This window comes from Dunckerocampus dactyliophorus, chromosome 8 (genome assembly GCF_027744805.1).
Source record: "Dunckerocampus dactyliophorus isolate RoL2022-P2 chromosome 8, RoL_Ddac_1.1, whole genome shotgun sequence".
In the NCBI taxonomy this organism is placed as follows: Eukaryota; Metazoa; Chordata; class Actinopteri; order Syngnathiformes; family Syngnathidae; genus Dunckerocampus; species Dunckerocampus dactyliophorus.
The window spans coordinates 3330939-3356210 of NC_072826.1; the positions used below are offsets into that span (position 1 = coordinate 3330939).

The 25272-nt window shown below is 39.5% G+C and overlaps 1 protein-coding gene across 4 annotated transcripts in view; it reads right to left on the reverse strand.

Annotated features, from left to right (window-relative positions):
• Nucleotides 1-8: 8 nt before the first annotated feature.
• The window catches only part of LOC129186821 (sodium- and chloride-dependent GABA transporter 2-like), a 30897-nt gene continuing 5633 nt past the window's right edge, over nucleotides 9-25272 (reverse strand). The window contains exons 1-15 of one of the 4 annotated variants that reach the window (XM_054785461.1): nucleotides 22647-24465; nucleotides 21458-21648; nucleotides 20069-20203; nucleotides 17741-17881; nucleotides 16345-16429; nucleotides 16137-16269; nucleotides 15186-15320; nucleotides 13986-14089; nucleotides 9144-9268; nucleotides 8937-9049; nucleotides 7147-7284; nucleotides 5880-5982; nucleotides 5703-5803; nucleotides 4321-4491; nucleotides 12-4253 (exon numbers count right to left, since the gene is read on the reverse strand). In XM_054785461.1, coding sequence (XP_054641436.1) covers nucleotides 4146-4253; nucleotides 4321-4491; nucleotides 5703-5803; nucleotides 5880-5982; nucleotides 7147-7284; nucleotides 8937-9049; nucleotides 9144-9268; nucleotides 13986-14089; nucleotides 15186-15320; nucleotides 16137-16269; nucleotides 16345-16429; nucleotides 17741-17881; nucleotides 20069-20203; nucleotides 21458-21644 — 1779 coding nt within the window. In that variant the 5' untranslated portion in view covers nucleotides 21645-21648; nucleotides 22647-24465 and the 3' untranslated portion in view covers nucleotides 12-4145. Of the gene's footprint in view, nucleotides 4254-4320; nucleotides 4492-5702; nucleotides 5804-5879; nucleotides 5983-7146; nucleotides 7285-8936; nucleotides 9050-9143; nucleotides 9269-13985; nucleotides 14090-15185; nucleotides 15321-16136; nucleotides 16270-16344; nucleotides 16430-17740; nucleotides 17882-20068; nucleotides 20204-21457; nucleotides 21649-22646; nucleotides 24466-25272 lie in introns of those variants that run through there. The other 3 variants (XM_054785462.1, XM_054785460.1, XM_054785459.1) reach the window with 3 other exon arrangements.

Below are 25272 nucleotides of genomic sequence, written 5' to 3' on the forward strand. Positions count from 1 at the left end.
CTAAGGAGATGGGGTGCTGATTGGAAGCAGGTAATAACTGGAGAGAAAACTTCATTCTAAGAAGACTAAGATTAAAATTGCCAAAAACAAAACTGTGGTTATTCACTTCTGTAGACCACATAGCCGGCGACTATAGGAGACTCTGTGCTTAACTGAATAGTGGCGTTAATTGGAACTTTTATGGATATTTTAGTTTTAAAATAATGTTGTCAACTTAACTCTGCAGCAAAACAAAAATTAACAAAGTCGTTCACAGAGGCTTTATCTACTTCTCATAATTTACTCAACATGAATACAATGTAAGAAAGGACATTGTTCTGATGGCATCGACATCTGCCACGGAAAAAAACAAACAAAAAAAACAATACATTTCCATTCCAGCCCTTTTATTTATTTAGGTTTTATATCACAGCACTGTCGTGTTATACAAAGATCACGCGTGTCAATTAGATGCAAAAAATTATACAAAAACTCCACAAATCAATTGAATCTTTATAAAAACAAGGCGGTAACAAGAGTGTAACTAAAACTACGTCAAAAAAAATAAATCCATTTAATGGTTACAAATATATCCTCTCTGACTCTTGACAGCCAAAAGTTTGCACCATGAAGTGTCACTATGTTTCCATTCATCACGTCTTCAATGCCAGCTGAGCGACTGTGAGGATCACGTGCATGTTGACTGTAGAAATGCCTTGACTTCCTTAGGACTCTATTCAGAAAGGGAGCATATCTTCTTATAGCCTCCAGCAAGGCAATGAGGAACCTTTTAAAATATGGCATGGATCTCTTTTGTATTTTTTTTTTAAACAAATTCAAACATTTCTCAGTGAAAAATGTCCTAAACTTTATGTAAAAAAAAGATATGAGATATGATATGTTTGTATCTATGAAGATCTACTGTACATTTGGTGAAAATTTATCAGCCTTGGTGGAGGGCTGCACTCCACTGGGTGCCGTTCTATTTACCGCCTCAAGGAGTTAATGTGTTTGGTTGTGTTTCTTAGCAGGACTGCCCTATAAACAAATAATTTAAACAACATTTTGTCACTTAAGCAATACCGCACTGACGCAAACATAAGTATTTTATCCCTTAGAAAAAAAGTCTGAAAAAGAGAGGCCGTCTTGTATTGTCCCTCGCCACTTCGTGTTTCGAATTTCACGACTTCACTCTATCACAGTTAAAAAAAAAAAATAAATCAATTATTGCTGTTTCATAGTTCAATATTGCCTATTATTAGTAAAAAAGTATGTATTTTTTAGAGATGCACAAGATCTTTATTTTCACCGATAACTTTGTGCTTCTCAAGACTGATATGGTAACGATAACTGATAACTTTTTTATATCTACTTTTTAAAATTTAGAATTAAAAATTTTGATTTAACTGTAGTTTGTACTTACTTCTTACTGGAGGTAAGAAGTACAGTACCTGTTGATTTGTCCTAATCAAATATCATGACATTACTACTACCACATCAGGAGAACCAGAGTATAGAGCGGAGGGAGCCACCTGCTGTGGCCCAGCAAGGTGCACTGTATTCGGGTACACGCTCCAAGCAGCGGATGTGATGGAGATCTCTGGCGAACCTTTTGCACATTTCAAATGCCAGTGCTGCTGTTTTTTTGTGTGGTCCATGTTTTCTCCCCCTCTCATCACAGAGCATTTGATACAACTAGCACGCAAAATGTCTTCCTCGGAAAGCGAATGTTTGTTTACAAGTGAGGGGAAGTTACGACAGGCCGTTAACATCACAGGCAGGAGAAAAAAGGAGCGCTTGATTTGGTCACCTGCACAGTATGGGTAATCTCGCCTCATTGGATCATTTTTTTTAATGATTGGTATCGGAGCTATTTTTAATGTTCATCATAATCAATCATAATTTGAACTCTACAAAAAACTGTCACATTTTGAGCACACCTCAACTTTAAAATTTTAGTCCTTGTTGGGTCTTTAGTCAGCAGGTTCGAAGAACGTGTCATATGCATTATTCAGGGTCGTCTTATGTACTTGTGTCAATACGGTAATGATGATTAAATATATTTTGTCTCAGTTTGCAAGAGAGAAAGGATTTTTTTGTGCACTTTTTCAACATTTCCCTTAATTTCGTGGTGAATAAATGTTAATGACAAAAGACATGTATGAAGGTGGACTGATGCAATTTAGGATTGTCCGGCCTTGTGTGCTTTTATTCTAGTTACCTCTGCCAGGGTTATGTGTTTGATACGAGCACGTTTTGATGACTTTTTTGTGGACTGTTGGACCACTTAAGACAGGGGTTCTCAAAGTGTGGCAAAGACTGGGGCCTCCCATAAGTATACAGTAGGTCACAAGCGGTCGTATGTGCTCCTACGGCCGGACTACGTGAAAAAAACTCAAGAAACACACGGAGGGCGCGCGTGTGACGTGCTGATTTTCGAGCCGTAGATTGGCTGCAGACCGGCCGCAGAGGTCCTTTGTCATGTCAAACAAACTCTATGGCCGCTTGGGTTTTTTTCAGTGTGTAAGACAAACTTTGTACATCTTCGTGCGTCGTCCTTGCGGCCAATGTGTGTCTTTTGCACGTTTTGCTGGTGGCAGGTTTTGGCAAAATGTAATTTTTTTCGTACGTCGCACTTGCGGACTCCATATGCGTGTCGTGCGCCACATGTGCATCCCACATACATAATTAGTGCAACCAACGCACGTTCAAATATTTCGTACGTGCTCCATTCGTGTCGAGTAAGTCGGTATCTGAGGTATATTAGGATGCAGGGGTGCCTCATGTCGTTCGTAAGCACAACGTACAGCTTGCGCGTAGTTCTTGCAACCTTCGTACAAAGGCTGCATGGAACACAAGGTCAGTACTTTTACTGCAAGTTTGACGGACGTTGGTCTTTCAACTTACATGCGTTGGCTGTACAAATGAAGCCACAGCCGTTTGTCCGAGCAGACTCGGATTTCGACCTACAGCTTGTGCGTTGGGCGCATGGTGATCTTACTCCTTCAAGGTCACCACAACTACATTCTCCATGAGCACAAAAAGAAAATGTAGTGATTGGGGGAACGCCAAAATGCCGTATGTCCGGTTGTGACCTACGCTTTACCGCTGTAGATTCGGTTTACTCGCTTACTGTAGGACCTAAAATTCAACTCATTTTGCCTTGGCAGGATTGAAAATTGACATTTTTCTTAATTTTCTCAAGGTGCTCTGCTCCCCTGTAGTCTTCCGGCGTCCGCCTCACACTTCGAAGACACCACACTTAAGGAATGATCCAACACATGTGGAAAATGGTGCATAATGTTTCGTTTCTGGAAGAACCAGAGCTTTTTAAGGCACTAATTTATCGAAATGGTTGATAAAAAAAAATTCTACGATTGGTGTGGACCCAACACAATTTTTTTGCTTTAGTCAACACTCAAGTATGTAGTAGTAGCATACAGCTGATCTGTATGGCATCTCATTGGCACCTACACAAATACATTAACAAAAAAAAGACAAAAACAGACGTGCCTCTTAAATTTGATCTTAAAATGAAGAACTTGATCCAGGCAGTTAGAAGTACAATTTTGAGCTATAGAATTTTACTACCAACAACGTTTACTGTTAGGTTCAAATGCAATTTATGATTACTGGTCTGCTGCAGGCCACACGGTGGTCTAGTGGTTAGCACGTTGGCCAACACAGTAACAGCTTGGAGATCGGGAAGACCTGGGTTCGATTCTCCCCTGGGCATTTCTGTGTGGAGTTTGCATGTTTTCCCCGTGTGCGCGTCGGTTTTCTCCAGGTACTCCGGCTTCCTCCCACATTCCCAATAATTGGCGACTCTAAATTGCCCATGGGTATGAATGTGAGTGTGAATGGTTGTTTGTCTATATGTGCCCTGGCTGGCGACCAGTCCAGGGTGTACTCCAGGCTCCAGCATGCCCCCGCGACCGCGACCCTAATGAGGAAGAAGCGGTATAGAAAATGGATGGTCTGCTGCATTCTGTGGTAAAATAAAATAATTTAATCCTTGGCCCATTTTTTTTCTTCCATTCATGTAAACCATCAAATATTGGAGGATAGGAATGGACCAACCCAAGTGTACTTTGTGTGTCTTTGTGTGTGGCTTGACATGAAGAGGTGGCGGTCCATTGAAGTTGTGCTTTGGTGTTGTATCCCTCTCACACTATGACATCTGATTTGGGCGTCAAGTTGTGCAGTTCAAGTGCTTTCTTGTCAGATTTGGACGAGGGAAGATCTTCCGATGGAGTGCAAAGGATGGCCATCCGCTAACAAGAAAGAGCGCCAGGTTTTACTATAGTGTGACATGGAAAAAAAACACAAACTCCATATTACCTGTCGAAGTGTCCCGGAAGTGGTGCTGATTTTGTAGACCATCCAGAAAGGAACATTGAGTGTGGAGGACAGAGTGAACCACCAGCCCAGAGCGTAACCCCACCATGGATAAGCAATAGTGTTGTTGAACTTCAGTGGTTGATATTTCACCAAGGAGAAGACAAATGTTCCCTGGAAGCATCCATGACAAATAACGGCGATAGTTTAGTGTACACCATAAAAAAAACATGCGCAGTTAAGGTCAAAATGATTCATGCTTGTGAATATTCTCATTCATCCGCGTCATTGTATTGTCAGTGCATTGAATGGATCGCAACTGGACTGTTGAGGTTGTCTTAGAAGACGTTTGGTTTCTGATCTGAGCAGGCTTCATCATTTCATAGACTAGGTAGGACACATACCAGTCAAACTTGATAGGACAGCTCCAGTCTGAGAGCTTGGTGCAAGAGCCAATCTATTTATCCTCTAAAGGAGGGGGCATGTCCAGACAGGAATAGTCAGGCTCCTTAGTGGTGTCAAATGACGATCGTTAGGATACAATGGGGTGATGCCTCTGCCCGCCAACGTTTGGGTGGTATCACCTTCGTCAGCATCCCATTCAGATGTCACGATGGTCATGGGCCAACCTGAAACCGAGGTGGCTGTGCCTTATTTGTTCGAGGCTAAGTGATTGAATCTTTTAGGACCGGATGAAAGGACAGCACTGTATGTGGGAGAAAGGTGGTGTCGCAGACCTCCCCCTCTGTTCACAGACGGCTTCTCAAACAAAAAAACAACCTGGATTTTTTATTTGACTCAAAACATAAAAATAGGGCGAAAAAATACATGATTGTATGCGATTCTATATTGTATGCTCGAACCTGCTTGCTCGTATCTAATCCAGCAAATCACTGATTATTTCACTGTTAAGGATTCTGTCACTTGTGCGGCACTGGGGAAAAAGGGAAAAAGAGTACAGTACTGGAATAAAACCAGCTGAGGCGCTGTTGATTCAAGCTCAACTACTTTGTTGTCTAAAGACAACATGAGGTCAGCCATGCGAAGTTAAGCTACATACATGGCACAACTTATCCATGCAGCATTATTTAACTCAGTACAAAACTGGCATGTAAACAGGAGTTCAGGACATTCAGAAAAAGATCCTCCCGTCCCTTTACAAACAATATCTGAAGGGCAAATTCAGCCATTCATTTCAGCTCACAGAACGACATCGTTCGCCCAAAGAACCTACCAGAAGGTGTTCATGGCGGCCTCCTAGAAGAGATACCGACTATTTTCGTCTATAATTGTCAAATTAAGGGCGCCGAAACGAGAGCAAAGGTAATCTTCCATTATGTTCCGAGTCAACCATTATTCTCTCCAGCAATGGTAGGTTTACTCACCATGCAGATGACTGGAGTGACGTATTTCAAGCAATATTTTATCAGGCTGAAAGGTCTGTAACCAATCATGTCCTCAATGTTGTCATAAAAGCGATCTGCTCCTGTATGTTGGAGACACACTGGTGAGGACGCTTGCACGGAGAATGAAGGATGCATTCAAATGTAAAATGTACTGACCGTACACCCATCCAACGCACACAGACTGGAGTATGGCAAAGAGAAGTAGAGTCATGCCGCTGCAGGCGTAGTAGTCGAACAGCTGGAAGATGTACAATCCACCCTGTGTGTGCATATTTACAATACTGGAAGTCAATAACCTCATTCATTTGTGGCCCTCCCAAAAACTGCTGTAACTTCCCACCCACCCCAACTTTAAACAAGTCAATCTTTTGAAACTACTTTGGAATGACATAAACATGCCAAATATGTACACTATTTTTGGTGTTTAACGCTTTAAAAGACAATATATTCATTCGCACCACTGGTTTTACATAAAAAACCCAAATGATTTCTGTAAAATACATTCCAAGGCGTGCGGTTGTCCCTCGCTACAACGTGGTTTGAACATCGCTCCCTCACTCTACTGCAGTTGTTTGAAAATAAAAGTAATTAATGACCGCTGTTTTGTGGTTGACTATGGACTATTATTTGTCAAAAAATATTGAAAGACGAGTTATAGGTAGCATTCTGGTCACTAGGCATTGGTAATGTGGCTGCAGCTCCAATATGTAGTGTTACCTTTCACTAGTGACCTGAAGCATTGTGTGTGGTGAAGCTAGTTGTTAGCCAGCTAGTAGCTAGTTGGTGTGGCAAGGTGTCACTACTTCAGTAACTTAGTTCTTCGACGTAACAATGTTAATAATAATAATAGTAATAATAACAATGTGACTTAGCTGCCTCTTTTTAGCTCTTTTTATATCTTTAGAACGCACAGAAAAGAGAAAGACGTGTGTTCATGTCTCACAAAAGGATGGTGGATGATGGGTAAAATTCCAAAAAAGTCAAATTTTCCTTGAAAGTTTTAAAATGACTTCAGTCCATAGTAGATCTCAAATACTACACACAATTATCAAACATCAATCGTGACGCCACAAGAAAAGGAAAAGGTGAGATATTTTGCTGCGTGCTTCCAATAGTAAAAAAAAAAAGTAGCACCGTCTGATGGAAAAATATAAAAATGAAAAACTGAAGGCCGTTGGTCCAAATTGAAATATTAACAAAGGATTGCACTGGCTTAAGTTAAGATAAATGTGGTATAAAAAATGGCATTTTCAATGTTTATAATAGGGTTTTGTTGTTGTGAGGAACAAATGTGTCATTTTATGTGTAGCCTTGCCATTTTAGGCTGATGACAATTGTAAAATAAAGGAAATTTACCGTCTGGCAAATTCAACAACTAGCACAATGGAACAAAATGCCTTGAAGGTTAAAGTGGGGATCTTACCTCAGTGACCATTACGAGGCCGATGAGGAAACAAAAAACACTTATGATGAGTAGGAGGAGTTTACGTCGATGGCCGATGTGGAAGAAGGAAGGTTTCAGGTCACAAATGCCCGTCACGAGAGCTTCCAGACCTACAAACTGATGGACAGCAGACATGTTTTGGTCACATATTGCACACATTACGTTCCACCAGGGGTTCAATCCCATCTGTTGACCTCTCCTTCACACTCACACATTTACAAAGATAATACAGCTGAGGTTTGAAGTATTTTTTTTTTTACAGTGGTCATAGTTTGCAGTGGTGTACGACTGCACTGCACTAACATCATATTGTACTCATTTGAACATCTGACACCAGCTATGTAGAACTACTTGAGAGCATTAAAACATTGCTTTTCCATGATGTGATGAAATCTCCCAACAACTTACAGTACATAAAGGTTATACACTGGATCTCTGCTATTCGCTATAACTAATAAACTCAAGTAATTGAGACGCCAATAAAAATGTCTATTTTGGACACTCTAATAAAACCTGGATTATGCTGCTGCATTGAGGCGCCACCGTACACAACGCGGGCTCAGTCTTCCTCCCCCAAACCGTCCTGCTAGCTTGATGTTGACGTTCTCCTCTGATTTTGGATCATTTACAAAAAGTGACTGATCATTTTAGAGATTCACTTCCAGCACCCTCCCTGTCGCTCTACAATTGCCATTGTTCACTCGCGACAAAGGAAGCTAACAAGGTAACATGCATGGAAACACAATCCAGGTGTCTCATTAGGCATGGGCCGGTTCCCGGTTTGAAGGTATGCTACAGTATGAAAAGGTCACGGTTTCAAAACTGCTAAAATAGTCTGTCATACCGTCCTACAGTATGAGAGAAAGTGGAGGTCCAGAGGCCACTATAGCTGCCTCGGTAGAATCCAGCGGCGCCGGTGTCACGGGACATGTGCCCTTGTAGAGTTTTGCATCCCGTGGCGTGTGGATTTAGTGTGTATTTCACATGGCTTTGCGGCTTTGCAACCACACTATTTAAGTATTTGTGACATTTTTTGAGCTACTGATTGAGCCAGTGATTGCATTTTGCTTTTTTTTTGTTTTTTTTTTTTAGTACAAAAATATTTATGCTCTTGTGACATGAGTTGCAGGATTAGCCACCGTAGACTGCATTAAGAAATGCATTTTATGTCAGATTTATTTAGAAATAATTCTGTTATTTTTTGTTATTTGTTTTAAATATATATGTTCCATCTACATTATGTTCTATTACATTGATTAAAAATGACTCTTCTTTTCAGCAAAGATCTATACTTACAATATCATGAAACCGTGATATTTTTGCCCCAGGTTATCATACCGTCAGAATCTCATACCGGCCCATGCCTATGCCTCATATTCTTATTAAACGCATTTAAAGTTTGAAATGAATAGGTACTCATCACTAATGAACGATAATGAATGCCTTTAGCCTGGTCGCAGGCTAGCACTACAACCACGCTTCCGTCTGCTGTGGCACCACCAAGCGGCTAGCGGTGGTACGTGGATCTGCTGCGCCGCAGACCACCAGGCCGCAGACCACCACCCTGATCACACGTTGTCACTTTGTACATGTATTCGCTACTGTATACTGTATAAATTATTATCGACTTAGGGTGAATGAGAAGAGTTTTCTGCACAAAAATGTCCTGTTTTTTAAGAAAAAATAAAACAAAATAAAATAAATTGAATTTTTTGGACCAAAAACCCACAAATACAAATAAAACAAAAAGTGTTAGCAAAGTGCACAACCTCACTGTCCAGTCCCAGCAGGATGATCATAATGAAAAAGAAGATGGCCCAAATCTGAGGAAAGGGCATCATGGCCACCGCTCGAGGGTAGGCGATGAACGCCAGGCCAGGACCTGCACTCAGAGCAGTGCATATATTCACACTTGCTGACAGACATGAACAGAAATAGTGAAGATGCTGTGACTTAGTACACTTAAGATGTCGTACCTGATTCAGCTACTTTGGATATTTCTGTGTTCTGCTCGTAAGCCATGAATCCAAGAACCGAGAAGATGGCAAAGCCGGCCACAAAGCTGGTCCCGCTGTTCAGGAGACACAGGTAGACACAGTCCCTGAAAATAACAACAAAACAAATATGTACACTGTGTGTACGGTAGCTCATTCGGCAAAACAAGCTGCAGCTATGACTTCAGCAGAGGGCGCTGTCTCACAAGGCACTTCACTCAACATTTTCCAGCAGGAAGATGCTTTGACAAGACTTGATGTTGTGTGACTGCATGTTTTGTAAGTACAATACTGCATACCGCATGCCCGTGATTGTTTCTTAATGTGCAAAAGTGAATGTAAAATGCGTTTTCTAACTGTGAGAGGCATATTATAGGTTTTGCGTATCAAAAACAGGCATTTTTAAGGCTTTTTATGAGTGTGCCCAATAATTGCATTCATTTTTTCAAACTTATTTAGTCTTCTCTTCTGAAATTCACATCTAGACTGCTCTAGTTGGACTTTGCGTGTAGTACACTCTTGATCAAAATCTTAAGACCAGTTGAAAAATTGCAAGAATGCAAGAATTTACATTTTGCATTGTTGGAGCTTAAGGAGGTTCTAAGTAGAGCTCAAAATGCAAAAAAAAGAAATGAAAAAAAAAAATTAGTAAACAATTTATTGCAAACAAGCATCACCGTGATACAGGCTATTCATCAGCTGATCAACAGTTTAAGACCATAGCTAAAAAAAAAAATCCCTGAAACCTCCCCTAAAAGAGAAATAAAACGTCCAAAAAAGGAGTCACTAATGAGTAACTGTGCCAAGTAGCGGTGCCATTCTTGTTAATCACCTGGAAAATGGGTTTGGGCATTCTTGATGTTTCCAGGAGGCTCATGGGAATGTTGCTCCAGGTGGTGAAGATGGCTTCACGGAGGGCATCCACTGTCTGGAACTGATGTTCATTTTTGTAAACTTCGCTTGCCATCCATCCCCAAATGTTCTCCATTGGATTTAGATGAGGGGAACACACAGGATGGTCCAAAGGTGTGATCTTATTCCTCTGGAAGAAGTCCTTTGTTGTGAAGTGCAGCGTTGTCCTGTTGAAAAAGCCAGTCATTACCACACAGACGAGGGCCTTCAGTCATGAGGGATGCCCCCTGTAACATCTCCACATAGCCAGCTTCCGTTTGACACCCTTGCACAACCTGAAGCTCCATTGTTCCATTGAAGGATCATGGTGGCGCCCCCTCCAATGTGCCGTGTGGGATCAGGTGGGATCTACTTGTCATGCCAGTAACGTTGGAAGCCATCAGGACCATCAAGGTTACATTTTTTTCTCATTAGAGAATAAAAACTTTCTTCCATCTTTCAATGTCCCATGTTTGGTGCTCTCGTACAAATTCCAAACGGGCAATTTTGTGGCGTTGAAGGAGACAAGGCCTTTGAAGAAATCTTTTCTTCTTAAAACCCTTCTGTCGTAGATGATGGTTATTGGATGGTTATTGGACTCTCGGTACCAGTAAAAACCTTCATTTGTGCCAAGGATGGTCCTGTGTCTTGTTGGAAAGCCAATTGAATCCTCCATCTCAGGGCCGGTGATATTTTTTTGTGTCTACCACTTGACTTTTTTGTTCCATAACCCTCAGGATATTTGAAGAAGTTTGAAATGACTGTTTTACTGCGTCCAACCTCAGCAGCAATCGCACATTGCGAGAGGCCTTGCTTATGCAGCTGAACAATCCCACTGCGTTCAAAGAGAGACAGCTTTTTTGTCTTTCCCATCAAGAGATCATGACAGTGTGAATATCTGACAGAAAATGACACTGAATCCATATTTTTGCCAAGATTTTGGCTTTTAAAGGCCGTCGTCTTCAACTTTTGATCAGCTGATGAACAGCCTATTTCACTTTAATGCTTGTTTGCAATAAATTGCTTACGCTAAATGTTTTTTTTTGGCTTACTCCCATTTCTTCTTTTTGCGATTTTGAGCTCTACTTAGAACCTCCTTAAGATCCAACAGTGCAAAATGTAAATTCTTGCAATTTTTCAACTGTCTTAACATTTTGATCAGGAGTGTAGTCGTTCCCACGGTTATTTTCCTCATTTATTTTGGTCCAGAAGGGTCAGTTTTATTTGGAAAATGTTCAAGTTGTGTGTATTTACAACAGTGCTTGACTCCTTAATCAATTTTGACATATTTTATGACAGAGTTGAAGGAGGAAATAAGAATTTATTGACTTGTCCACCGGTTCGCGCTACAGAGGGAACAGAAACAGTTTGTTGTCAAGCTTCCCATGCTAATGATTAACCATTAAGCTACATGTTATTTCCGTTAGCAATGCAATGCAATGTATGGTATTTTATTAACAGTCCTGCTCAAGACCCTGCCCCATGCTCCTATGAGTTTAATTCCTTCTTCTATGGTTATCCCACTGCGGTCATCTACAACCAAGTACTGTACTGTGTAGTTATAGTTCTGGATTAGTAGAAGGAAAATCGTTCCCTTTAGGGCGAATGTTCATGTTTTGAAAACTGTCTTGCTATCTTGGCCCCACCAATTCTATATCAGTCAATCACCAGCTTCTCTGTGATTAATATCTGCATTTTGTAGTTCTACTTATTGTAGCACTGGAAGAGTTGCTGGCACCAGCATTGTTCAAGCATGATTAAAGAAACTAACAGACGCTGAGAAAATGCTTATCTGTAGTCCCCCCCTTGCCTCTCACTCCCCCACCCAGGGGAGCCCGCCCCACTAGTTGAGAAGCACTGCTCTACAGTACTTCCTCTCTGTTTTTCTTTTTTTCTTTTGCTCAGCCAAATTAGATTAAATGTTTGCCTTGTTTTGCTTTGCTGTAGCAATAACAAAACCCAGAAAAATACAAAGCTGTTTCAGTTTGACATGACACATAAATCAGAATAAAACATAAGGTCTATTCAAAGAGAACTGTAAATAAACCACAATCTTAAAAAGAGACTAGTGGGAAGATATTATTGGTTCTTGTTTGTGTTTTCTGTGTGTGGTTTTTGGCTGCTTTCCCTTTCTAAAGAGCTTGTCATTTTCCACTGTTTCCTCAGCGGGTTTGTGCTGCTTCTGGAGTCAGTCAACTTTAAAAAATAGGTCACGTTCTGTATACACGGCTCTCTCGCTCTCTTTTTTTGAAGTATGCTGCTGCTGCTGTGGGTTTGTGCAATGTTTACTTAAACAGGAATAAACCATGTTTATATTTAGAGCTTTAGAAAGTTAGCAGTAGCAGTAGAAAGGAAAATACACAAAACAGAAGTAGAGTGACCATGGGGAAGAGTCTTATTAGAGGCACAATGTTTGATAAAGCTCTAATAGTCTACTGGTCAGTAGTGATCTGCAATACCACTGATTTAGTTTACGATCCGATACCGAGTAAAATTCAGGCTGGTATCTGTGATACCGTTCCAATACTGATACTTTGGGCAAATTCGCTTAATGTTTCTGGTAAATTTTAAAAAGTACTCTATTTCATATTATAGCATAAAGAATACAAGACATTTCATGAATTTATTAATGAAAAAAAAGATTAATTTCTATATATGTTTAAATTTTAAATTACATTTAAAACATAATAATTTAAATGAATTAACATTTAAATAAATTAAGAATTTCAGAATTAATTTAAGTAATTTATTTATTTATTTTAAATCCTGAAGTATAAGTACAGTCCAAAATGTAAATTATTGCTATTTTTCAACTGGTCTTCAAGGAAAACTGCATTTTTTGGGGAATTTTGCTTGTCCTCCACAATCCTCATGTGAGACATGAACACATATGTCTTTCTCTTTTCTGTGCGTTTTAAAGAAATAAAAACAGATAAAAAAGAGCCAGCTCATTACTGCGCATATGGGACATATTTATTCCTCCCATACTGTATAGTCTTCTGAAAAAGTCTCCAAAAAGCGGCAACGACGCTCCGTTTACATATAATGTGACGTGCATATTAACCAAGCTCCATTGCTATTCTTATTATTAACATTGTTACGCCCATCGAACTACATTACTGGCATACTGACACCTAGCCAGAAAACACCGGCTACCTACAAGCTGGCTAGCGACTAGTTTCACCACAGACTCGCCCGTAGCGCGTCAGCATCACGCTCATGACGCCTCAGGCACTACCAAAACGTAAGGCTACATATTCGAGATGCCGCCACTGCTGCTGTGTTTTTATTTCTGAGTCCGGAAAAGTTAACACTACAGTAGGTGTAGGCGTTCATTTCTACGATGAACTTAGAAGGGCCGAAATACCCAAAATACTGTAAGTATTACATTTTATCATGAATGTTCCTGTTACTACATGGTCACAGCATGGATATGAAACCGTAAAACTGAAACCGAAGGTAATAGAAGTCTTTGTAGGCGGCATAAGTGTACCCCATTACATGCACTACTGAGCTGTCGCTTTTTACCTGTTTTTATATCTTTAGAACGCAGAGAAAAGAGAAAGACATACTGTAGGTGTTCATGTCTCACATAAGGATTGTGGATGATGGGCAACATTCCATTTCCTTTAATACTTTGATCCGCAGTGTCTTGACTACATCCTGAATGCCATGTCAGCACTCTTTTTCTGTGACTGTCTTGTCAAACTGGTCATATTTTATTTGAAAAAATAAAACAACTGAAAGCGCATTCATTTAACACATTGTTAAAATGGGATTTTAATTGGTAAATACTACTGTAAACAGTGCTTATGACTTGTAAGGACTCAATAATTTCAAGCCTATGACTTGGGACTTGACTCTACCCGTCTTGTCTTGACTTGAGATTTGACCCAGACTTCTGGTACTTGTAAAGTTTCATGCCAAACTTACTTGTAGCAGTTATTGTTGTACTTGTTGTAACTGCCAAGTGCCGTCAAGCAGCCGATGCAAATAGCGTAGGAATAAAATATTTGCGTGCCAGCGTCCATCCAGACCTGCAAGACACATGAAGGACATTGTGACACGTGAACGCCCTGCGGTGTGCACAACCGTGGAAATTCAGTGGAAAATTTGACGCCGGCGTCTCTGGAAAAGGTTTTATGTTTGTTTGGTAATGTTTGACTGCGACACAATCAATCATCACCAACACCAGTGAAAAGCGGGCACACATGAGTGACCAATCCTGTCAATGGCTCCTATTTGTTTGTAATAAAACAAATGAAAAAGAACAAATGTTTAAATTAAAATGAAAAGTAAGGTACAGTAAGAAGACAGTCGGCTGGAAGACCTTATGTAGACATTTAAACTTTTTTAATTTTTTTTAAGAAAAAGACATTCAACAAGAATAATTGAATGAAAAAATTACTCATAGACTATCTATGGAGTTGTCATAGATGTATAAATAAATATAAATATATATAAAAAATACACATCTAGTGCCATTGTTAACAGTCAAATTTTCACACCAGTATTTTTATATTTATTGTTAATATTTTTGATTTACTTGTCTTATTTAATGTCGCCACTTATTCTAACTTATTTCTATTTATTATTAATAATTTATTCCTACCGGTCCAGGGTGTACCCCGCCTCTCGCCTGAAAAGAAGAGCTGGGATAGGCTCCAGCATAACTGTGACCCTAGTGAGGACAAGCGGTACAGAAAATGGATGGATGGAATTTATTATTATTTTATCACTTTTATTACATTTGAATCTTATTTTATACTTATTTTTCCATTTTTATTTCCCTATTTCCTTTTCCTTAAGACCACACAAGGTTTATAATGCCATTATTATTATTTTTTTTAATATTCCTTGTAGCGGGGTGATTTACAATATAGCCAAGCTAATATTAAACAGGACAAAATCATATAAAATATGTGAAAATTGTATTTTAAACAATTAAAAATGAATTAAAATAATAAAACTATTAAAATAAATAATGAATTATTAAGAACTACAATAAGCATAAAACCTTTATTCACAATTCACACATGGCACCGATTACGATCGGTCAACGTTTCTACAAACAAACGTGACCTCAAATGACTGAAGTATCAAAAGTGCACGAGTTCAGAGTGAGGCTCATACCTGAGGATCACTCAGGCGGGATGGGTCTGGGTAGAGGTAAAACTTGATGCCATTTAAGGCCCCGGGTAACGTGAGTCCACGGACAAGCAGCACAGCAAGCATCAGATATGGAAATGTGGCGGTGAAGTACACAACCTGCAAAAAGACGAGGATCACTTATTAAGATTCAAGAGAGTTTTATTGTCATGTGCATGGTAAAACAGCAGTTATACCATGCAATGAAAATCTTATTCTGTTCATTCTCCCAAGAAAAGAAAGAAAACACAAGAAATAAGAACATAAGAAACATAAACACATAAACATACAGTATATACCAATAAATTAAGCAACAAAAACAGAAGACACATTAATACAAATAAATAATACAAATAAATAAATAAAGTGCTATGAGTGTGTGCTTGTGTTGCGTGTGGCGTGTGCGAGTGCTTCGTTGAGAAGCCTGATGGCCTGTGGATAAAAGCTGTTTGCCAGCCTTGTGGTCCTGGACTTCAAACTCCTGTAGCGTCTGCCTGACGGTAGGAGTGTGAATAATGAGTGTTGTGGATGTGTGCTGTCCTTGATGAGGTTGTGTGTTCTTCGTAGGACTCTAGATTTATAAATGTCTTGCAGTGAGGGGAGGGCTGCCCCAACAATGTTCTGTGAGGTCTTGATCACCCGCTGGAGTGCCTTCCTATCACGTGTTGTACAGTTACCGTACCAAACAGTGATGGAGGCGGTAAGGACACTTTCGATAGTGCATCTGTAGAAGCAACTCAGGATTGTGGTGGACATGCCAAATTTCCTCAGTCTTCTCAGGAAGTACAGTCTCCTTTGGGACTTCTTCAGAATTTGTTGGGTGTTGTGAGACCAGGTGAGGTCCTCGCTGATGTGTGTGCCAAGGAACTTGGAGGTTTTCACCCTCTGTATTTGCACAGTCCATTCAGTAGATAGATAGGCAATTACACGCTTTACCTTTCCAGTGGACTTGACTCCTTTCCACACACAGAAGTAACAGACGATCCAAGACAAGAGAAGACAAAGAGCTAGCTCCCATCGCATTCCTCCCAACTCACTGACACTTCCTGTCACGTTCAGTACTCTCCTCCTGTGGATCACACGTCCACTGATATCACACACACTGAAACGTTTTTTGGTGTGTTTTGGGATGATTTGTACTTACTCCCAAAACTCCCTCACAGGTGATGTTGCGTTTTCTGCCACTGTCCAGTTGAGAACACGTCTCTGACTGAACTCCATACACGACTCTGTTGAAAAGACAGCCAGCATAGACGCTCACTAAAGTCCTACTGCAGAGGACATGAGTTACAACATTCAAATTGCAGTCGGCAAAACTCTACACTTCATCTGCAGGATTGCTCACATGCCTCGGTAGGTGCTGCTGTTTTGGCTAGCAACACGATTAGCACTGGGCTCAACAGTTAGCTGTTTAATTCCTCACTTAAGTCAACTCGTCGTTAAGTCACTGTTGTTGTGTCCCTGAACAGACACTTCATCCACCTTGCCCCCAGTGCTGCCTACACCGGTGCATGAATGTGAATGAATGTTTGGTGTTGGTCGGAGAGGCTGTGGGTGCGAATTGGCAGGCACGTTTCCGTGGCACAAAAGGGGCTGGCCCCAGTGCAGCTCTGGTAACAGATGTAGTTTACCACCACCAGTGTGTGACTGAGGAGTGAATGAATAATGGGTTCACTTCACTGTGAAGCACTTTGGGTACCTTGTAAAAAAGCGCTACACAAAATCAATCCATTATTATTATTATTTAAAAAAAGTGTAACAATAATGGCGTCTCTGAACTGAGGTAAGAGATTTAATTGCACAGGAGATCCTCGGTCTGCAAAGGAGATCCTCGGCCTACCTAAGCCGCAACTTACACCTAAATTATAAATACGGACGCCACATTCATGAGTCACTTTGCATTGACCTTCTATGGTCAAGTGGAGCCGTGGAAAGGGTATGACTTGAGGCGGAGTTCTGCTTAAGGTGGAACCTATGAACCACAAATTGCCTGAATGTGTGCGTACGCTACTTTTTATAACTATTGACTATTTTTGTCCGTATGCACATTTTGGATTTCTGGCATATGCAGACTTTTCGTCAGAATTCCATTGACATTTTTCTAGACGAGGCCCCAGATCCTTTCACATGTTCAAAGACACCATCTTTATCCTTCATGATGGTTGCGACGTTGGAGCAGCTTCAACCGGGCATACAGCAAATGTTGATTGGCTCCATTTCTCCACTTTCTGAGCATTTTATGATGTCTTAATTTCACTTTAGTTTTCACTTTCAGCTTTCCTTTGTCGCATCGAGATCAGAAGAGTCTGCCTCACGCTAATGAAGGCGGAAAAAAGTTAAATAAACAGAAGGAAAGTGATGTCCTTCCTCAGCGTAGCGATACGTGACTACGTGTTCTTCTGCCTATGTACTCATCCACCGCACGCGTGTAACTGGTTGTCTTTGTGCAGTATTAGCACTTTATGGCAGTGTGTTGCAACCCCCAAACATTGTAAGGACCGCCTGTACATATGATTTTATTTTATTTTATTTTTTTTTACCAGTGTTCCAGTTGTTTCTGCAGCTTGCCCATGGAAGCTCAGAGCTGAAGGAAGAGAAGAGGTACAAGAAGGCCCATGCCAGTATGATGATGTAATAGATGCTGGAGTACAACACTACAACTTGACTTCCATAACCCATCCCTAAGAGAGGACAAATAAAGACAAAACATGTTTAAATCCCAAACTCATGACATCACACCATTTGTGGTTCCCATTAAGGAAATAAAAAGCTACAAACACAAGATTTTGCCCTAAAAAATGATTTAAAAAAAGATGAAAATCTATATTTTGTTATATTTACAATGGATTCGAAGTCCTAAAAACCACAATATCGTAGCACAGAGTAGAAAAAAATATTTGCAAACATTTATATAATCTAGTCAACATCCATACAAAGATGACATGTACATGGCATTTAGCATTGCTCTTTATGTGTACACCATTCAAATTATATGTCCATCCATGCATCTACTATGCCGCTTATCCTATTTAGGCTCGCGCGGGTATGCTGGAGCCTATCCCAGCTGACTTCGGGTGAGAGGCAGGGTAGACCCTGGACTGGTCGCCAGCCAATGGCAGGGCACATATAGACAAACAACCATTCACACTCACATTCATACCTATGGACAATTTGAGCCTCCAATTAACCTAACATGCATGTGGGAGGAAACCAGAGTACAGTGTTCCCTCGTTTATTGCAGGGGATAGGTTCCCAAAATAGCCCGCAATAAGTAAAATCCGCAACATAGCTAACTTCATTTTTTTTTTTTTTTACAATGATTATGTATGTTTTGAGGCTGTAAAACCCCTCACCATACACTTCATACACTTTTCTCACAGAGGTATTAACATTTTATCACATTTCTCCCCTGTTTAAACACTCTCAAAGTTCAAATTTCGTTTGAATTTTAATGATCAACTTAGGAGATCGGACACAAGAAATTAAGTGACTCAAGCATATTTCACTCCTCTGATCGTGGCTTATCCTGGCACCATTAGGCTATATTAGGCTATAGCGTTTTTGTATCCTTGTTAAAACATATTCCTCCTTGTTGTCCTCTATGAAGCGAAGATTCATTTAGAGTATTCCAGCCGCGTAACTTCTGCCTTCATTCAGCATGTATGATCATACAACAGGAAACAGGCAGTCCTGCACATCTACAGCCAGAACACAGAGCACAATGGGCGGGTTCTCCCTTCGCCAAGCAGGACTGCTGTGGCTCTATACATACTGAGAGAACGGGACATGTCTGGACACGTTTTCAACTCTCACGTGAGTATACAACACCCTCTACTGCTAGCAGTTGTAAATACAATAACAGACACATGCAACAGAGCACAGATAGATCATTCTAATACATCACAAGGACGCAGAACACAATGCAGACGAAACAGCGAATCCGAGAAAGGTGAACCGCGATGTAGCAAGGGAGCACAGTACCCAGAGAAAACCTACGCACACATGGGGAGAACATGCAAGCTCCACGCAGAGATGTAGTATTACTTTCAATTTATTGTTGGAAGGGGTTAAATAAGTTTCTCTTTTTTTAGGGTTGTTCTTTCTGTGTGAAATATTAAAATAACATATAAAAATGCTTTATCAGCGGTAACAAATATAACTATACAGTATAAGCCGTCCAGTGAAGGACAGAGTAATGTACCTTTCCGCCATCTGTGCACACAGCTGTAACTCATTCAACCACATGCGCACACTCAAGTAGGCAAAATGTAACTATTGTAACTAATGTTAATGTCCTTCCTTTGATGAACCCTCTGCAGTGACACGTTAACCATAAAAAAACATCAAGATCTGGTTTTGTGAATACCAGGAAAGCATTTTGCAAGTATTTGTGAGTAGCTTGAATACTAAGGGTGTAAATAAACAACATGTGGGGTGATGATAGAACATCTTTGTTAAATGCAGATGTCATCGCTCTGCAATATTTGAAGCACAAGTGCGACAGTGCTCGACTTCACTGAATCACACTTTGAGGTTGATCCATTGACCAATGTGTGAAATGCCTGTTTTTGAAAATGTGACAGTAAAGCATTTGCAATTGACAAACATACTTCTATGACAAGGAGGTCTATTCATTTCTTATCTATCGCTTGGCTGGACATTTGAACGTATCAAGCATCAACTAGAAAATGCATGTGTTTGCTGAGAAATGATGTTTCCTGACACATTTTCAAAAAAAGGAACTGATGTCACAGTGTTTCATAAAAATTCCAAGATAAAACCTCTCTGACAGTGTGCATCAGAACAATGCACTTTGTAAAACAGGATGTTTGGACCTGAAGAGAATGTTCTGGTGTCCTTAATATTACCTTCAAAGAGGGGACAGATTTTCTTCCAGCAGGTAATGGAGCCCTGTTTGGTGTACTGGCCCAAAGACGTCTCCAGCAGAAACAGAGGGATGCCGCAGGTGAAAAGGAAGAGTATATAAGGGATAAAGAACACACCTGGTAAAAAAGAAGATGGAGTTATTATAGTTTTACATATGCCGTAATTTCCAGTGTATGAGTCACTACTTTTTTGTCACGCTCTGAAACTTGCGACTTGTACGGTGATGCGGCAAATTTATGGACAAAAACTACATTTCCCATGATGCTTAGGTTGCAGCTTCAGGAAGTAGTGATGTGGACAGGTGAAGTGGACGCTAATGAGAGCGACATCGAAAGAGAGAGAGAGTGACTGACAAAGTGTGTGACAAAGGAATTATAAAGCTGTTCAATTGTGATGCTGAAGATGACGAAAAAGTTTAAAAACCATTTCTGTGTACCTTTTTTCTGTTGACTAAATATCCCATGTTACAATGTGGAGACCTGCGGATTATCGACAGGTGCGGCAAATCTTTTTTTCTCTTTAAATTTAGTGGGTGTGGCTTACATACCGGTGCGCTGTATAGTCTAGAAATTACGGTATTTCTTTCTTTAAAAATAAATTATTATTATTAAGGGTGCACGATAATTATCGGACTTACATAGATATGTAATACCGAAAAATCTGACTCATTAAAAATAGCTCTGATAACAATTACAAAAAAAATGCTCAAATGAAGCCAGATTACCTGTACTGTGCAAATCAAACGCTCCTTTTTTCTCCTGCCTGTGACGTCAATGGCCTGTCATAACTTCCCCTGAGCTCACTTGTAAACAAACATTCACTTTCCGAGGAAGACACTAATTGTAACAAATGCTCCGCAATGAGGGGGAAAAAATCCCATCGAGCACACAAAAAACCTTACCAGCCACCTGAAATGCCAGCACCACGGCATTTGAAAAGTGCAAAAGGTTTGCCAGAGACCTCTGCGGCGTCACACTGGCTGCTCAGAGCATGTGTCCGAATATAGTGCAATTTGCTAGGCCACAGCCGGTGGCTCCCTTGGCTCTATACTCTGGTTCTCCTGATAGTAGTGATGTAGCAGTAATGTCATGATATTTGACAGGACAAATCGATTTGTTCCAGTCCTTATTAGCTCCAGGTGTGCACTGATTACAGTTAAATCAAAACTTTTAAAAAGTATACATAAAAAAGTTAGGTTATCGGTACCATATTGGTCTTGAGAAGCAGAAAGTTATCTGTTTCAGTTTGAAAAAAATTATACCGTGCATCTCTAATTATTATCATGATCTATATTTTTAATAAATTATGAAAAAACCCACACATTACAATTTAACAAAAAGTCTGATGATCTAGTTATTTCTCCAACTCACCTCCTCCATTTTTGTAGCACAGGTAGGGAAACCTCCACACGTTTCCAAGTCCAATGATTTGTCCTGCAACAGCCAAGAGGAACTCAATTTTGCTGGACCATTGTCCTCTGGCCACCACCACTGGTCCAGATGGGGCTGTGCCTATGCTGGACTTAAACTTGACTTCTGGGTCAAAGGGCTTATCCATGGCACTGGAACAACATGACCAAGGATTAGGATTAGCATGAAATAAACAGTACACAAGTATTGGGACAGGGAGTTGTTATGATTTTGCCTTTATACACCACCAGTTGTGGCTATAGGCCTGATCTATGTTTTATTCACTCCAAAAGTCATGCATGTTAGACTTGCTGATCTGTTGTTTATGATGAACAGCGCTATTAATGTGTGCAGTATACTTGTTAATAAATGGCCATGTGGTCAAAGAGAGCTACATTTTCCTTTCCACTTTGTCATGCACTCTAAATAACCATTAAAGTTTAAAAAAAATAAAGTTTCAAGTAAAGAAATGTAAGGTTGTCAAAGGCTGCAAGATTAAGCCCATTAAAACCCAATCTATTTTTGAACAATATTTGTTTTATAGTAATGAGTGGTTGTTGTCCAACTCTAAATTGGCTTTATACAAAAAAAAATCTAAACCGCTTTTTAGAAAACTAGCTTCTAAACTACCTTACTAATTTTACAACTTTCAAGACACAATAATCTTTTAAACTATAGTCCCACCACATTACTAAATACTATAACTAATATAGTGTACTAGTACTATAAATACAGTACTGGAATGTTAAGAAAAAGCGTATCATGGCAAAGGGGAGCGGGCTGTCACCACCTGCCAAACAATGAGGGTGTCTCTCTAGTCCTTGTTTTTACATTTCTCTTTTGGGCTCTTTAAAAGTACATTCTGCTTATAATTATTTATTTATTTTGCTTTGTTTGGTAGGTGTACGATAAATTCCATAAATCTATGATTAGTTTCATCTCCTGGTACGATACTTCCATTTATTTCCATACTTCCCATCTGGCAACACAGACCACAATGTTTGCGGAAGTAAGATAGCAACATGACGATGGGGGGGTCAATAATGCCGACGACACACGCGTGGCTAATTATTTCTAAATATCTGCATTCCATAGGAATGACGATCTCGAAACAAAGGTAACATTATGCAAAACATGAAGTGGAGATTACCTGTGTAACACGACTCATCTTCATTGCCACTTATTGCGTCACTCTGCCAACACGATGAATAATTTCTTTAAAAAATACAGAAAGTGTTTTCTACAAGACGTCACTTTTTGTTTTTGTTTGTGTTGGTGTTAATCCATACGAGGAAGACGGGCACGTTATTTATCTGAAGAGACGATGTCATTACGGTGAGCAGGGGCTTTGTGGCGGCGATGAAAAAAAAAACATTCCATAGATTCTATCGCGAGAAATGCACCTACATTCCACCTGTGTCCAGGCTAGCAAGCACAGGTGGAAACCACTGATCTGTATAATACAGTATATTTGGATAGCTCATATGTCGCAAGCCGCCGTGCAAGCCGCTGAAGCCACAGAGACGCCATCTTACCACTCACATCTCGACTACATTGGCACAGCGTACATAGTGTACAAAGCAGATGAAGAGGCTCGCAGAACATCTATATTTTACATTAAAAAGCGGGGAGAGTCTCCCATTCCTTCAATTAACGCAACCTTCGTCCCTTAAAAACGATTTGATACGTTATTCTCTATCTTTTGGCTATATTAAATGTACTTTTCCCCCTTCCAATTCTCATTGCCTTTGGGACAAAATTCTACTCTGCCCCTTGGCTCAGCACTCCCCTATAGCAATGCATAGTTTTACTCCTCTAGAAAGAGATTTTAATTTTAACTGCATATCCACGATCATGAGCCTTTACTTTTTTTTCTTACTTTCATACAATTCACTATGCTCTCGTCTGTACAAAATATGAATCATAAAAGAGAGTGACTTTGGACAAGTTTTAAAATAATTTAACATTTTGCTGATTTTTTTTGTTTGTGTTATGAAATAGAAATAACCTCTTTTCTGATATAGAAACATGTTTTAACAAAAACCACAGGAATAATATGTAATATGTAATAATATATAAACATTGTCTCGGGTAAACAAAAAACGTATTTTTTTATATTTGAATAAAACGCAAATTACTTAGTAGTCTAGTCGCGGTTGTTTGTTTACATATCCCCCACGGCCCCCTATGTAAAGCTGTTATGACTCAGGTATGGTACGGTATCGACAGAATTTTTAAAAATGATCATACCCGAGTCCTAATGACTAAGCTCAAGCACACCTGTTGTGCAAGGTTAGTCTTCAGCATTTAGTGTGAGTGAGTAACAAACTAACAACAGACTTAATAACTCACAAGTCCTCACATAAGTCATTGTCTGAGAAGTGTTTCTTGCGAGTGGCAATATGGCGGCCGTGTGGCTTCACAAGTCATCGCCAATGAGCTATCCAGATATATAATACAGATCAGTGGTGGAAACCCTACTAAAATACAAGCGCGTTTACGTTGCTGCAATTCTATTGAAGCACAGGTGTAAAACCCTTCTCAAATAAAAAAAAAGCAACTGATATAAAATGTAGTAAAAGTTACTCTACTATTTACTGGTGTACACATGCAATCTTAAATCTTAAATGATGCAGCAACTTTATGAATTTAAGGGCAAAAATAAAATAAAACACTACTGTTTCCAAGTGCATTTATATAATTTATACACTGTATATCAAGGGTGTCCAAAATGCGGATCATTGTTTATTGGCTAACGGCACATTGTAGAAATAAAATTAAACAAACAAAAATGGGGAAAAAATAGTAATAGGGGATTATAATGTGAGGCATTTCAATTGTTAAAAAAATGTAAACACCTTCGTGAATGGTATCATTTTTGTATAATAACACCTTTGTTAAGTGTTATTAAGATATTTTTGTTTTGCTTCCTAGAAAGAATATATCATACTTTTTTAAAAATAATTAAATGCCAATATTTTTTCTAATGTGATTGTTTTTTTGGGAAATAAGCAAGCTTTATTAAGATATTTTTGTTTGGCTTTGATGATTTAAAACAAAAAATGCTAATATTTTAGTAATGTGAGCATGGTAATAAAAAATGGAATAGTGAATTGTAAATTAAGACATTTCAGTTGTTGAAAGTAATTGTTCTTGTGAAAATATGCCACAATTTGTTTTGTTCCACGAAAGAATATTAAAAACGAATTGAATAATTCCACTATTTGTCAGTTTTGTGAGCCAAGTGATTAAAAAAACAGGTAAACATGTGAAAATAATGCATTTCATTCAGCGGGGTCTTTCAGTTTTGTTAGTAGTAGTGGTAGTAATTCCTACATCGTAAATGTTTGTGAAAACTCTTCAGTTCAAATGCAGTGTGGTGGTGTATAAAGGCTCAACCATAAAGAGTAGGTCCAAATACTTGTGAACCTAACTGTCAGTGTGAAATATAAGATGTGCACACAAAAGAATGCCAGTAGCATTCATTGGCCTATTTTTAATATGATGTAGTCATGCTATATTCTATGTCTTCTAAATAATGCTGCGAATGTGCAACGGCAAGCAGTGGACATCACTGGGATGAACCCAAAAGGTAAAGTAAGGTAAGAGGCAGGCAGAAAGTCATCTTATTCTGGAAAAAAAGCAAAGTTTGCAAACAGAGAATGCGCAAACTTTGGGAATCCAAACCAAAAACATCCAAAGATGCAGGTGTAAGCATGCAAGTGGGAGCACGTTCCAAGAGTTGAAAAGCAGCATGAAGCCAAAGACAAAGGGTA